The 14886-nt window shown below is 47.9% G+C and overlaps 1 protein-coding gene across 1 annotated transcript in view; it reads left to right on the top strand.

The window, feature by feature from the left end:
* Myh16 (myosin heavy chain 16) overlaps nt 1-14886 on the top strand; it is a 57793-nt gene that overhangs the window by 25367 nt on the left and 17540 nt on the right. Inside the window, exons 20-31 of the mRNA XM_026404152.2 lie at nt 15-96; nt 2799-2972; nt 3717-3944; nt 4704-4808; nt 7177-7263; nt 7536-7681; nt 8722-8812; nt 9208-9264; nt 9904-9990; nt 11537-11782; nt 12802-12919; nt 14704-14831. Coding sequence (XP_026259937.1) covers nt 15-96; nt 2799-2972; nt 3717-3944; nt 4704-4808; nt 7177-7263; nt 7536-7681; nt 8722-8812; nt 9208-9264; nt 9904-9990; nt 11537-11782; nt 12802-12919; nt 14704-14831 — 1549 coding nt within the window. The remainder of the gene's footprint in view (nt 1-14; nt 97-2798; nt 2973-3716; nt 3945-4703; nt 4809-7176; nt 7264-7535; nt 7682-8721; nt 8813-9207; nt 9265-9903; nt 9991-11536; nt 11783-12801; nt 12920-14703; nt 14832-14886) is intronic.

Below are 14886 nucleotides of genomic sequence, written 5' to 3'. Positions count from 1 at the left end.
GATTTATTTTTCAGATTAGGCCTGAAAGTCATCCAGCGGAATGTGCGCAAGTTCCTACAGCTGCGTTTGTGGGGCTGGTGGAAGCTATACAACAAGGTGAGGGCTGGGGGGCAGGACAGTGGAGCCAGCTGCTGCCCGGGGCTGAAGAAGTGGGGGAAAGCTGGATCCTGGGCAGCGGTGCCCCTCGGGGAAGGAGGCCCGGGAGGCTGTAGGAACAGCCTGAAAATGAGAACCTAAGAAAAATCATGCTGTGCCTTCCCACCTTCCATCTTATCCCTCTAAATAAAATCACTTAGGATGGAGAGAGCCCCCACCCACCCTATCCTATGCCACCCCAAAAGTAGTTTGAGTTATTAACCAGATTCCCCTAAGTATGTTGTGGCTATTTAAATCCTTTCAGTGAGTTTTTGGCCTCAGAACTTGAGGGAGCTCAGGAAATGATGGAATGGGACCTCACCCTTCTCAGGTTTTCCCAAGACAGTAGTGAGGGCATTGTGAGCAGCCAGGTGGCTCTCAACCCCCCGCAGGAGGTCACAAGCCATTCCACCATGTGGGAGTCCATTCATGTCTACTGTGGAGCCACCATTAAAAGGAGCATACTGGGGCTGGGGTTGTAGCTCAGTGTTGGAGAGCTTGCCAAGCATGTGTGAGGCACTGGGTTCAATTCTCAGCACTAATATAAATAAATAAAATAAAGGTCCATCAACAACTAAAAAAAATATTAAAATAAAAAAAAGGAACATATTACGGGGCACAGTCGGGCATACATCCCAATGGCTTGGGAGGCTGAGGCAGGAGGATCACAAGTTCAAAGCTAGCCTTGGCAACTTAGCACGGCCCTAAGCAACTTAGTGAGACCCTGTCTCAAAATAAAAAATAAAAAATAAAAAAAAAAGAGCTGGGGATGTGGAGAGAAGCATCTTTGTAAGCTACATTTATGTATGTATGTATGTATTTACTGTACCAGAGATTAAACCCAGGGGCACTTAAGCACTAAGCCACATCCCCAACCCCCCCCCCTTTTTTTAGTTGTATATGGACTCAATGCCTTTATTTGTTTTTATGTGGTGCTAGAATTGAACCCAGTACCTCACACCTGCAAGGCAAGTGCTCTACCACTGAGCTACAACTCTAGTCCAACCCTTTTTATTCTTTTTTTTTTTCAAAAAAAATATTTGTTTTTTAGTTGTAGTTGGACACAATACCTTTATTTTGTTTACTTTTATGTGGTGCTAAGGATAGAACCAGGGCCATGCACATGCTAGGCAAGTGCTCTACCACTGAGCCACAACCCCAGCACCACACCCCTTTTTATTCTTATTTTGAGACAAGATCTCACTCAAGTGGCTGAGGCTGGCCTCAAACTTGCAATCCTTCTGCCTCCAGAGCTCCTGGGATTACAGGTGGGCGCCACCATGCCCAGCTCAAAGGGTTTTTATGTAATGCTTGGATCCATCTCCTTCCCCTTACTATATGTGTCACCCTTTGGAATATCTAGATCAACAGCCTTTAAGGGTCATCCTGTGCAGGACGCAGTGACAACAGATGAGGAGGAGGCTGAGGCTGGGAGTTTCCCTGCTCCTCACTAATTAAATGTGACAGATCAAGGTCCTATTCTAATTAGTTTTTCAAAATCCTTTACTCTTAAGTGTTTTAACTAAGCTCTAATCTTATTTAACTAAGCCAGACAGGACGGGTCAATGTGTGTGGGGTGGGGGAGGCAACACTTGAATCCATTTCCACAGATTAAAAAGAGTTGCATGGCTGCAGGTTGTGGTGCTTATGATGACCTCCAATGTGCACATGGCCACTGTGGCATCCCAGATCCCCACCTTTACCTGTTGTCTTCCCTGAGAGGCCATGCTGCCTGGCAAATCCATTTCCACAGCGTCTGACATCCTTGGAAATGGATCTATTATGCTCCCTGGTGGCCTTTGTCCCTGGCTCTCCTCAGTATGGAATGAGCAGGAGGGGTAGAAGGGAGATCTTTGAGAGGTCCACACACTAACAGGACAGAGGAATATAGGTGATGCCACCTCAGGACCCTGGCACTCTGATGCAGGGTGAGAAGTGCCAAGGGAATTGAGAGGTCCAGATAGATGTCGTGGTGCAGGCCAACAGCAACTGCCCAACAGTAAAGAATGGCCAGCCCTACAGACATGGGGACAGCCAGCATGGGTCAGAGGCAGGGAATACCTGCAAGCCAGCACATGGGATAAGCAGGAGCTACTATGTGGAAGGCCTGGGAGGCCAGGTTGAGAGTTGGGACTTTGTGTTATAAAGAAGATGAAGTGGGAGGCAGCAAAGAGGGACACACAGAGAAACAAAGTGACAGAGAAACAGAAAGGATAGAGAGAGAATATGAGAGAAAGAAAGTATACAAAAGGTACCCAAAAGGCATGACAAAGGTATACATAGGGGCACCTGGATAATGAGGGACATCTAACTTCATGTCTCTTGGGATTAAGGAGCATCCTAAAAATTGGTCCTAAAGGGCTGGGGATATAGCTCAGTGGTAGAGGGTTTGCATAGCAAGGATGAGGCCCTGGGTTCAATCCCTAGTACCAAGGGATGGGGGAGAATTGGTCCTAATCAAGTATGGGCCTTCTTTGTGGGGAGAGAGGTACTTTTTGGCAAGGAACTGGGACTGATAGCATCTGTAGAGAGGCACTGTTCCTGCAAAACTATAACCACAGTGGTGTTCTGAGGTCAAGTCTGAGGCAGACACCCCTTGGCCCATCACCTAGGCCCCTGGCAAAGCCCACCCTCCTAACACTCTAGTGTTGCCTATTGCCCAGGTCAAGCCACTCCTGAATGTGGCTCGGCAAGAGGAGGAAATGAAGGCCAAGGAGGAGGAGCTGAGGAATGCCATGGCCAAGGCTCAGGAACTGGTAGACAAGGTCAAGGATCTGGAAGAGAAGACAGCCACACTCAGCCAGGAGAAGAAGGACCTCACCATCCAACTGCAGGCCGTATGTGGGGTCCTGAGGGTTGTTTCAGTCAGACCCAGGGAGGGAGAGAGAATGAGCTCTTTGAGAAGCTTTCCCTTCATTACAATGAAACTCCACAGCCTTCTCTTTCCCTTCACTACATATCACCACTGATGCAACCACCAAAAAGTTTCCATGAATTATTTGCACACTCAGCCAGCTGGGCCCATTTCACTATGGGCCCTGTGCATGAAGACTGTCTTTCCAGGAATGGTGACATGGACACATGACATGGACACACAGCAGGGGCAGCAGATACAGTGGCAAAACATGACTGATTATGGGGAGCTTGAGCTCCCTTGACTTCCACGCCACCCTGCTGAAAACTTAAGCTCCCCTTCTAACCTCGGGTCTCATTAAAATGCAGATTCAGATGCAGCAGATCTCAGGCAGGGCCTAAATTTGCTTCCATAGGCTGAAAATATAACTCTGTGGTAGAACCTTGCCTAGCTTACATGAGGCTGTTGGGTTGATCCCCAGGACCACCAAGATATAAAGTTTTGCTTCCAGACCAAGCTATTGCTGCTGGTCCAGGAACCACATTCCTAGACAATGCTCTGTCGCATATCTCACAAAAGAAGCTCAGAGACAGCCAGGCCCCTCCACTAACCCCCAGGGCACGTGCCGAGGGTCTGGAGCCTGAGGCTTGTCCACTGTCTTGGGATAGCCCTTTGAGTCCCTGTGGGTAAATGGACTATGTTTGATAGAGACCCTTTCTTCCAACAGGAGCAGGAGAACCTGATGGATGCAGAGGAGCGCCTGACCCAGATGATGAAGTCCAAGATGGAGCTGGAGAGCCAGATCTCTGACATGCGGGAGCGGCTGGAGGAGGAGGAGGGCACATCGGCCTCGTTGAGCGCCAGCAAGCGCAAGCTGGAGGGGGAGCTGAGTGACCTCAAAAGGGACCTGGAGGGCCTGGAAACCACGCTGGCCAAGACAGAAAAAGAGAAGCAGGTGAGCAGCTTCCTGGGTCTACCATGCTCCTCTCAAGCTAGGGCACCCCCTAGCCCACTCACCTGCAGGGGCCACACCTAAAGTCCCCACAGTGACAATGCCCAGTGCCCTAGCCACTGGCCATGTGGGACTGTGTAACTTCAATGAATTTGAGAGGACTTAAACACAGCTGCGCTAGTCACCTTCCAAATGCTCAACAGCCACACAGTTAAGTGCTTCCATATTGGAAAGCACAGAGAACACTCCCATCATTGTAGAAAGTTCTTCGGGACAGAGAAGCTAAGTGAGGGACAGAGAGCTCTTCTCATAATGGTGAGAGGGCCACCATTATGTTGGATATTCTGCCCAAACAAGCATTTTCTGCACCCCACCAGGTGCTCCCCTGACTCCTGATGCCATCTATCTGGCCCTTGGCCCTGAGGCCCCCATCTTGCCCTGCAGGTGGGTGGGGTTCACAAGCTGGGTAAGGTGCAGTTGCAGGACTGCAGGGCCTGAAGGGTCCTTGTTTCTAGTGATGTCGCTGCTGATGCCTGAGGACCATGTTTGAGTAGAAGAAGGCTGACTGTTGGTTTTCCCTGTTCCCCTCCACCCCTGACATCCAGCCTTGGGTGGTCTGGGACATGCCCCTGGTGTTGATAATTCCCAAACTCCCTGAAGACCCCAGGGTGCAGTCAGGCAGGTGGAGAGCTCCTTTTCTCCTCCCCACCGAGGCCATTTCCCACTTTAAGGACCCCTCTCTCTCTCCCTGCCTGTTTCCAGGCTCTGGATCACAAGGCCCGCACCCTGTCAGGAGACCTCTCCCTTCGTGAAGACAACATCGCCAAGCTCCAGAAGGAGAAGAGGGCCCTGGAGGAGCTGCACCAGGTGGGCACCCCCTGGCCTTCTCCTTGGCAGAGCAAGTGGAGTTTGTCCAATACATTTTGCATATGGAGACTGCAGACCACCTTCAAATTCTGCCATTGCCACCCCTCAGCTTGGGGCTTCGGGGAAAACAAGGCATCTCCCTAAGTCTTAATTCCCTCATCAGTGAGGTGGGTGTGGTTGCCTCCTGCTGCCTGCCTCCTAGGTTCATTCTAGGTAGGATGACTATTTAATTTGTCACCCAAACTAGGAGAGTTTTGAGAATGAAAGGGGGAACCATTAATTATCGTGAGTCAGGTAGGTCCCAGAAACACTGTGAGGTGTGTCACTTAAGCTGTATGGAAATGCCCTGTGAGCTCTAAAGCCCCAGGGTCTTCAATATACCATGACAACGGCAGGCCACAAGTTCTTTAGGTCATGGGGGAGCCCCATTTTACCATCCCAAAGCTATTGTTACAGAGGTTCCTGAATGCAGAGCCAGTGCTGACTGGCCACCAGTGCTGACCAGGGCACAGAGTGCCTCTGCAGACAGGGGAAAAGAGGAAGTCAATGCCCAGAGCAGACGGTGGAGCCGTATATTAACTGACACCATGAATCCAGTGCATGTTCCCGGAGCTCCTCTTCCTGCTGCCTCTCAGACTGCCTCCCATAGGCTGTGATTCTCAACCTATCAGGCCCAGCGCCCCCTTTCATAACAACTATAATTGATCCTTGCTATTTGTGGTAACTTTATTGACCATAAAGTTACCACAAGCATCAGACTAGCAAATACAAGCCACAACTCCTAGGGGGAAATGCAGGGTTAGCTGCTGTGAGCCTCTGGTCTTAATATTTTTGTCAACCAGTCAATACATAACACATAGAATTATAACCAATATGTTACTTTGTTTTATGTGTTTTTGTTTTGAAATGTCTTATTTTGATACCATTCCTGACTCATTAATATCAAACCATGGCTAATATACTGCAGCTTAGGCCTGAACAAAGCTTACCTAATTCCTGTGTTTTCTCTACAAGGGACTCTGAAGCCCTCTTCTCCTTAGGACACTAGCTAGACAGCACTGCAGAACTATGCTTGGGGCCATTTTAAACAAAAAGCAAACAAAAAAATATGGCACTCAGTGGAGCATAAAAATGACACTCCTTTACATTATGAGAGCTGAAACAAGGGCAGGTGTCACCTGGTTCAGCCACAGCTGGGAATGTGCACATTGGGCAATTCAAAATTTCCCCACTGTGTGCATATTTACAAATGACCCTGAGAGCTCCAAGAGTATTGATTTGTAATTACAGCTACATTTTAGCATGTAGGCGAATGGGCAAAGGGGGGATCCGAGTACTGAGGCTCAAGTATATTTTGGAAAGCTCTCTTAGCTATCCTGAACTCAAAATTATAAATAACATATAACTCCAAAAAAATCGATAGCATGCCCTTTGATATAAAGGAGAAATTAAGGGAAAGTAAATTATAATAAATAATGCACCTATCAATATGTAAAAGCTCTGGCAGATGGACCAGGAGACATCTTTGATGGTTGCAGGCCACACAGGAGGATGCGCTACAAGTTGGCCACCAAGGTGCAGCGGCTGTCATCTATATGGATTTTTTTTTTTTAAACTGAAAATTTTTTTTTAAAGAGAGAGAATTTTTTAATATTTATTTTTTAGTCATCGGCAGATACAACATCTTTGTTTGTATGTGGTGCTGAGGATCAAACCCGGGCCGCACGCATGCCAGGAGAGCGTGCTACCACTTGAGCCACATCCCCAGCCCTATATGGATTTTATAGAATTGGGAACAGTCCCTGGGAAATTCTTTGGAATAATAACAAATCCTCTCTCAGCTTCCATGGCAGATCATTCTTGAAAAATGACTAAATGGAAAAGAGTGTTGAATTATGTGTAAAGTGGGCTTGGGTTTTAGGTTCAGATGAATATAAATGGCTATTTCACTTAGGTGACTTCCTGGGTGGGACATCAGGCCTGTGAACTGCAGAATTGTTCTTTATGAGGCCAGATTGTCCAGAGGAAGATATGATGTCCAGGAGGCCTGGAATCACCCAGAGACAAATGTCAGTGGAGACTCCAGTCATTGTGACAAGCAGAAGCACTGTATAGATTTCCAATGTCCCCTGGAGAACCAGGGCCTCCAATGACCCCCCTGAGAGCCACCTATGGTTGATGGGTGCTCAGGTCTGTCTTTCCTAGCCTCCCCCACTGCCCAGGAGCAGCCCCCAGTAGCTGTTCACTGAAGTCAACTCGAGTCTCCAAGGCCTAAGACAACATGGCTCAGAACTCATGACTAGAACCAGGTCTGCGCAGCCGCTCTCGCTGTGCCTCCTGGTACACAGGTATATATCTTTCTTTCTAGAAAACCCTAGACGACCTGCAAGCTGAGGAGGACAAGGTGAACCACCTGACCAAGAACAACAGCAAGCTGAGCACCCAGATCCATGAGGTAACACCCCCACTTTCTGAGGCTATTCCTACCCCTCAGGGCCAGGTCTATCCTGAGGAATAGGGTCCTTGGCTAGAGTGACACATCTCCTGGGTGTGGGGGCCTTTCTGATGCTACAGCTAAGGGACTGCCCAGACTGCTTCCTTCTTGCAATCTAGCTTAAAAATCCCCTTTTCTACCTTCCCTTGTTTTTGTTTTGTTTTGTTTTGTTTGTTTGTTTGTTTGTTTTGTTTTTTTGTTTTTTGGTTTTTGGTTTTTTTTTGACTCAATAGCTGGAAGATAATTGGGAGCAGGAGAAGAAAATCCGGGCGGAGGTAGAAAAGGCTCGTCGGAAAGCTGAGGGTGACTTGAAGATGACCATTGACAACCTCAATGAAATGGAGCGCTCCAAGCTAGACCTCGAGGAGGTGGTGAAAAAGTACGCCTACGCAGGCATTCATCTCCTCTGTGCCAGGCACTGTTCAAGGGCCTCGTGCATATGAATGCATGTCCCAAGCACCTGCCACGTGCAGGCTCTGGGCCCAGCATGGAGGACAGGCAAAGGAGTAGGTACTGCCCTGACTGCAGGGAGCTCCCAAACTCTCACCGTAAGTGCCTCTTAGGAACAGGAAAAGAGACTAGAACCACTTCCCTGGGGAAACCAAGGAGTAGGCAGGCCCAGGAGTTTCCATGGATACCAGTGAGCTTGCTCTTGAGGATAGCAAGGAGTCGAGAGAGTGTTTTATCAATATCACTCTGATGTTGACATAGAGGACAGGTGGAGTGGAGAAAATCTGGAAGGAGGAAGAAAAGTATGAAGCTACTGCAATAGTCCAGGCAAGAACCTGAACCAAGTAAGTACCCAAAGAGAAGAAAATGTAGAGTTGGATGGTGAAAGATTTTCGGGAGCAGAATTTGGAGACTGTATCTTGGAAGTACATTTGATAAAGTAACTTTAAAGCACCAGAGGAGCATGTCGGCTAAATCTGTATCTTGGCACATTTCCCCTGTGGCATACCCAGGAGGTGCACGAGGCCCTGCCCATGTTCCTCATCCACTCAATCCCAGGCATCCTGGTTCTCACATGCAACTCACACATCTGAGCACTTTATGGAAAGTTCTTAAGGAACAGTTTTCCCTAAAAAGGCAAAGCATCACTGTGGTTCTGGAGCCTCTCAAATGCAAGCTACACCAGAGCTGTGATTTCTGTCTCTTTGGTTCACTATGTCCCTAGAGCCCCAAACAACAACTGGCATAATAGATGCTCAATAAACATATGTGGCAATAATAATGTGTGAATGGGTGAGTGAGTGAGTGAGTAGATTCTGAGGTCTGACTCCTCCATTGGGTGACACTGAAGGCCAAAAGTTGAGAGAGGAGTAGCTTCAGCCGTCCAAGCCCTCCTCTGGCAGCTCAGGTCCCATTCCCTCGATAGCTTACTGGGACCCTTTCCTCAGAAGAGCAAACCTTCCCTTGCAGGAGGGATATGGAAATAAATTCTGTCAACTCTAAATATGAGGATGAGCAATCTCTGAATTCCACACTGCAGCGGAAGCTAAAGGAACACCAGGTATGTCCAGGACCCAGAAGTCTGAGCTCTCTGTTTGAAATGCACCTCTCTGCACTCTCTGTTCACATCAGCTAAGGAGGTTTCTTGAGGATCAAGACTGCCATGAAATCCTTGGAATTTGACTCCTATTACCTCACTCAGAGTCAAATCCCCCTGGATCTTGCCACCTACCATTCCCTGTCCAGCCATGCCAGCTCCTCCCTGGGTCTTACATATGCCAGGCTCCCTCCTGCCCTGGGGCCTTTCCACTTGCCCCCTGTGCCCTGCTTCTCTCTGCTTTGGACAATGGCCATCATATGCTCTTGTCCCTATTTCCCATTCCCATTAGTTAACTTCTAACCCGCCCACCCCCTACACCATCACCACCCTTATCTGTCTCACTGTGTGGCTTCTAGGCCCGAATTGAGGAATTGGAGGAAGAGCTGGAGGCCGAGAGGGCAATGCGAGCCAAGGTAAATGAAGTCCTTTGACATCTTCCCGAGTCAAAGGACCCAGTGCCAACCACACATCCAACCAAGAGTAAAAACTCATGCCCAGGAAGCCAACTGGGTGGGCAGGCATCAAGACCAGTTGTCTCTTGAGCACCTAGTACGTGCCAGGCACTGTGCTATAGAGCCGCGTGTAGGATGACATGAAATACAAAGGTGCTGTGTGTGGTCCAGAGGCTGGTTCTGCCTGGGACATTTGAAGCAGGAAACATTTGCCTGCAAAGATTAGATTCACCAGGCTGATGCAGGAGGAATGTATAAGCAAAGGGAATAAAATCGCACCTGTTTTCACAGGTACAAAGATGTAGAAGGAGGAAGCATGTGTTAAGGAGAACAAAAAGCATGGAGGCTTGGGGTGGGAATCCTGCAAAGGGGCTGAGGCCAGGATCAAAAGGTGCCTAAACTCTTAAGTTCAGCCAAACTGGCTGGAAGTGGGATGGGTCCTAATGCCCACTCAGGGTGGGGAGGATGAACATGTGGGAGGGCAGGCAGGGTGCAGGGCCCCCCAAGAGCAGAACCCAGGCTCTCACACATGATTGCACTCTTTGCTTGGGGAGAGGAGCTCTGGGTGGGTCTCAGCAGCACCACTGAATCTCACCCTAGGTGGAGAAACAACGTAGTGACCTGTCCCGGGACCTTGAAGACCTCAGCGACAGGCTGGAGGAGGCTGGTGGAGCCACAACTGCTCAGGTACCCATACCTGGGGGCCTAGGAACCCCAGCCCTACCTGCCTGCCTACAGGGAGTAAAAGCACTGGACTCTGAGCCGGGGGATAAAAATCAGTTCTTGCTGAATTTCTTGGACTAACTTGAGAAGAAACCAATTAATTAATAACAAAGGGCAAGCATGAGAGTCCCTGGTTCCATCTACTTGTGGTGGTATTTATGGAAGCAGGATATGGACTGGATGCAGAGAGCAGATGTTTTTAATACAGTGCATTTATCGAAAAAGTACAGTTATACTGAGGTCAACAGACCAGGAGACCACACACACCATTGTGCTTCACCATCACTGGAGGATTGAGCACGCGCTCCCTGTTGTTCTAGACTCTGAGTCCACTTCCTCACCAGCCTGGCCAAGTCTTCTGTAAGGGAGGGTGCATGCTCAGAACTGGTGCCTAGCTGTGCCCAGCCATGTTTCAACCTGGTAGGAAACAAAAATCATCTTAGATGCTTGATTGACCTGGCATTGATGAAGGGATACTTCTACCACTGTAGGGAAAAGTTAAGAGAACAATAGGGTGCTGAGGTCCCAACACTAGCAACAGCGGCCCTTTTCTTCTCCAAAGAGATGGCAAGAAGCAGGGTTATGGGACCCTTGGAAGCTGGACCAGGGAGGAAGGGCTGTCTGGTGGGGGGGGGGGGTAGATGCTGAGGGGTCTGGGTAGAGAATGAATGCAGAAGTTGGGTAGATGAGGAATAACCAGCACCCAGGAATACTAGTCAAGATCAGAGCTCCTCCAACTCTGGGGCACGTGGATCACTGGAATCTCATTCAAATGTAGATTCTCGTTCCATAGATTCTAGTTCCCATTTCCCACGAGTTCCTAGGCAATTCTGATGCCCCTGGCTATGGTCTGCACTTGGAGTGGGGAAAGCTCTAGAAGTTACACAGAGGTGAAGGGGAGAAACAGTCAAGTTCAGTCTTTGTTAGTCTCCTAGGGCTGCTGTGACAAAGGATTACAACTGGTTGGCTTAAAACCACAGAAATGAATTCTCTTACAGTTAGGAGACCAAAAGCCTAAAATCAGGGCTGGTTCCTTCTGGAAGCTCTGGGGATAATCTGTTTCCCCCCACCACACACACACACACACACACATAGACCAGCCTGCTGTGCTTGCTGCACCTGAGAGGATGCATCACTACAATCTGCCTCTGTCATCTCGTGGCCTCCTTCCCTATGTCCCTCTGGTCCAAATTTCCCACTTCTTAAAAGGAATTAGAACCTACAGCGATCCAATATGACACCTTAACTAATACGTCTGAAAAGAGCCTATTCCCACATAAGAGCACATTCAGAGGTTCCTAGGGTTAGGTTTTGAATGTATCTTTGTGTGAAACCCAGTCCACACGCAACACTGTCTACACAAATCCTCAGAGCAACCCTGGAGAGGCTAAGGGCTGACATTTCCACCAGGAGTTTCCTCTAGTGGGGTGTAGGAATATCAGGGGACTGAGAAGCAGATGGACAGTGGCCAGGACAGTTCTGCTAAGTTCTCCTCCTCTTCTGACACCAGATTGAGCAGAACCGCAAGCGAGAGGCTGAGCTGCTAAAGCTGAGGCGGGAGCTGGAGGAGGCGGCCTTGCAAAGCGAGGCGACAGCCTCCACGCTGCGCAAGAAACACACAGACTCCATGGCTGAGCTGACGGAGCACGTGGAGAGCCTGCAGAGGGTCAAGGCCAAGCTGGAGAAGGACAAGCAAGTCATGAAGGCTGAGATAGACGACCTCAATGCCAGCGTGGAGACCATACAGAAGTCTAAGGTGAGGGAGGCCCCCTCCCAGAGGTACCCCTTCACTTGGGGATGCTGTGGAGGGACACTGATCACAGAGCCCCCAGATGGCATTTAACCTTGGCCAAGTTGTAAAGTGGGATGATAACAACAATTTCTACCTCATGGGGCTATATTAGTGCCTGGTACTAAGAATTGTGCTAGTATGCTGGGTGCTGTGGTGCTTGCCTGTAATCCAAGCAGTTCGGGAGGCTGAGGCAGGAGGATCGCAGAGTTCAAAGCCAGCCTCAGCAAAAAGTGAGGCACTCAGCAACTCAGTGAGGCCCTGTCTCTAAATAAAATACAAAATAGGGTGGGGATTTGGCTCAGTGACTGAGTACCCCTGAGTTCTATCCCCAGTACCATATTAAAAAGAAAAGAAAAAAAAGTACTAGTACAATTTTTATTACATTAGTATTACTATGTTCTCAAGGAATTGGAGACTAGTAGAAGTAATAAGACAAATGCTTACATTGTCACAATTCAAAGGCAAAATAAGAAATAAAGTGAAATAAGCCATTCAATGTGTTTATTGAGCATCTACCATGTAAGCAACCCTCTTGTGACACCAGAGAGACAGGGCTCTGAAGATAAGCAAAGATGATGCCCCAGGAGACCTTGTCCCAGGCAACTACACTGTCTCTAAATTTCAGACGCTCACAAGGTGTCTTTCTAGTACCCGTTTCACCTACCGACCCGGAGTTAATGCCAGTGTTTTCCCTTAAGTCAGCCCACTGCTCTTTCTTGTTGGCTCTGGTCCGCAGGAGTCCAGAGGAGCTAGGAAAGGGAAATGAACCAGGGAGGGAGTAGCTGTGTGCCCCCCCCCCCAAAGGGCTCTGGGGTTAGGTTGGTAGAAAATGGCAATTTTCTATCCCCATTTGATAGAAACAGGACATTCTTTGAGTATCAGGCAGGTGGCCTGGGAGGCCATTCAGGAGAAACATGACAGAGGGCAAAAGTCCAGGGGGAAGCAGGGGACTCTTCTCCACTGAGTTCATTGTTTCTGAGCAGCTGAACGCTGAAGCCCATGTCCGAAAGCTGGAAGACAGCTTATCAGAAGCCAACGCCAAGGTGGCCGAGCTAGAGAGGAACCAGGCAGAAATCAATGCCATTAGGACCCGCCTCCAAGGTGAGCGTGCTTTTCCCTGCAGCTCCCAAAGGAGCTGTGCATGGAAAGAAATTGGAATCCTCAAGGGGACAGAAAGAAAAATGCCCGGTCCTCTCCCCAGAGCATTCTTGGCTTTGGAAAATTCATATCCAATCTCCTTGTGTATGATGAGACAGGAGATTTTGTTCCTACCTGCTGAGTATTCCAAGTAACGTCTTTACAATGTAAACCAGGGGACACTATTTAAAGCCTTTTCCTATCTGCTCTTTCACTTACCCAGTGACAGCAGCAAGAGGAACATTAATATTGATGAAATACAATTCTCAAACACTTAAAACAGGGTCCACATACTAGTATAAAGTGAACATGTGTCAAGGATTTATTTAACTCATTATTGAAACAATCAGAAAAATGCCACTTTGAAGAGCAGAGATTTATATCGTCAACTGAGAAAGAGATGCTAAAATAAATTTGCTAAATTAGATGTAAAAAGGTTAATGTCCTATAGGATAATAATACTGTAGGCCTCTGGGATTGTTTAGTTTTGTTTTCTTCTCTATCAGAAGAAATCCTTTGCATCTCTATGACAAAAATGATTTTCAGTTTATCAATATACAAATTAACATCTAACTTTGCAGAGGCTGCATTCTAATCGAGGTTAAACAGTAAGTCAAATGAAGGTGAATTTCCTTAAAGAACTAAATCTTTCTGCCCAATACCATGGCATACACCTGTAATCTCAGCTAGGAGGATTGCAAGTTCAAGGCCAGCCTGGACAACTCAGCAAACCCCTGTCTCAAAATAAAATTTTTAAAAGAGCTGGGGCCCGGTGTGGGGGTGCATGCCTGTAATCCCAGTGAGTCAGGAGGCTGATGCAGAAGCATAGCAAGTTTGAGGCCAACCCAGGCAACTTCACAAGACCTTGTCTCAAAGTCAAAACAAAAAAGGAGGGCTGGGAATGTGGGAGAACATTTTCCTAGCATGTATGAAATCCTGAGTTCAATCCCCAGTACTGCCCGGACAAAACACTAAGTCCCCCTCAGTGGGCTTGTTAAATTGTGCTCCAGTGGGACATCAAGAGAACTTGAAGATCTTCTTTGACCTTATTTCCCGTATTCTGAACATTTTTTATATAGTCCTGGGGATTGAATCCAGGGCCTCACACCATGCTAGGCAAGCACTCAACCACTGATCTACATCACCAGCCCTTTTTTATTGAATTTTGAGACAGGGTGTCCCTAAGTTGCCCAGGTTGGCCTTACACTTATGATCCTCCTGCCTCAGCCTCTCAACTCACTGAGATTCCAAGTGTGCATCACCATATCCAGCCTGGATACTTTTCAAAATAAATACTTCCATTTGATTAATAAGAAAAGTGAGATGAAGTGAGTTACAGAATAGAACTAGAAATACTTCTCTTTATCTCATGAACTTCTTGGTCTCTGACTCCGTAGTCATTCCACAAATGATGGGAGAGTAGGTTATAGGACAGTGATGAGTACATGGTAAAAACTAAATACTCTGTTTTGCTGTTTTCACCAAATTCCTTTGCTGTATCTCCTATCAGACAGACCTGGGGACTAGTCCCTTAGATATTGGCAACCCCTGGGCCTTTCTGCCCTCCTGGACTCACCCTGGGCGACTGGCATGGTGCTTCTCTGTGCTCCCCATTCTGGTTCAGTTGGCCAAGCTGCCATGTTTGTTGGGCACTTGAGCAGCAATGCCTTAGGAAACTTCAGATCTTGTTGAGGAACAAGTTTACCAATTTTTCATCCATTTATTTCTCCCATTCCTTTCTCACCCAGCGGAAAATAGTGAACTGAGCAGAGAATATGAAGAATCGCAGAGCCGACTCAATCAAATCCTACGGATAAAAACATCTCTGACGTCCCAAGTGGATGATTATAAGAGACAGCTGGATGAAGAGTCAAAGGTTTGTTGAGGGGTTGGGTTAGTAGTGACAGAACTACTTCCTTAAAGAAAGTTAT

This window comes from Urocitellus parryii, chromosome 9 (assembly GCF_045843805.1).
Source record: "Urocitellus parryii isolate mUroPar1 chromosome 9, mUroPar1.hap1, whole genome shotgun sequence".
Taxonomy (NCBI): Eukaryota; Metazoa; Chordata; class Mammalia; order Rodentia; family Sciuridae; genus Urocitellus; species Urocitellus parryii.
Note: the sequence above shows the minus strand (reverse complement) of the source record. Positions and strands in the feature narration are given on the sequence as shown.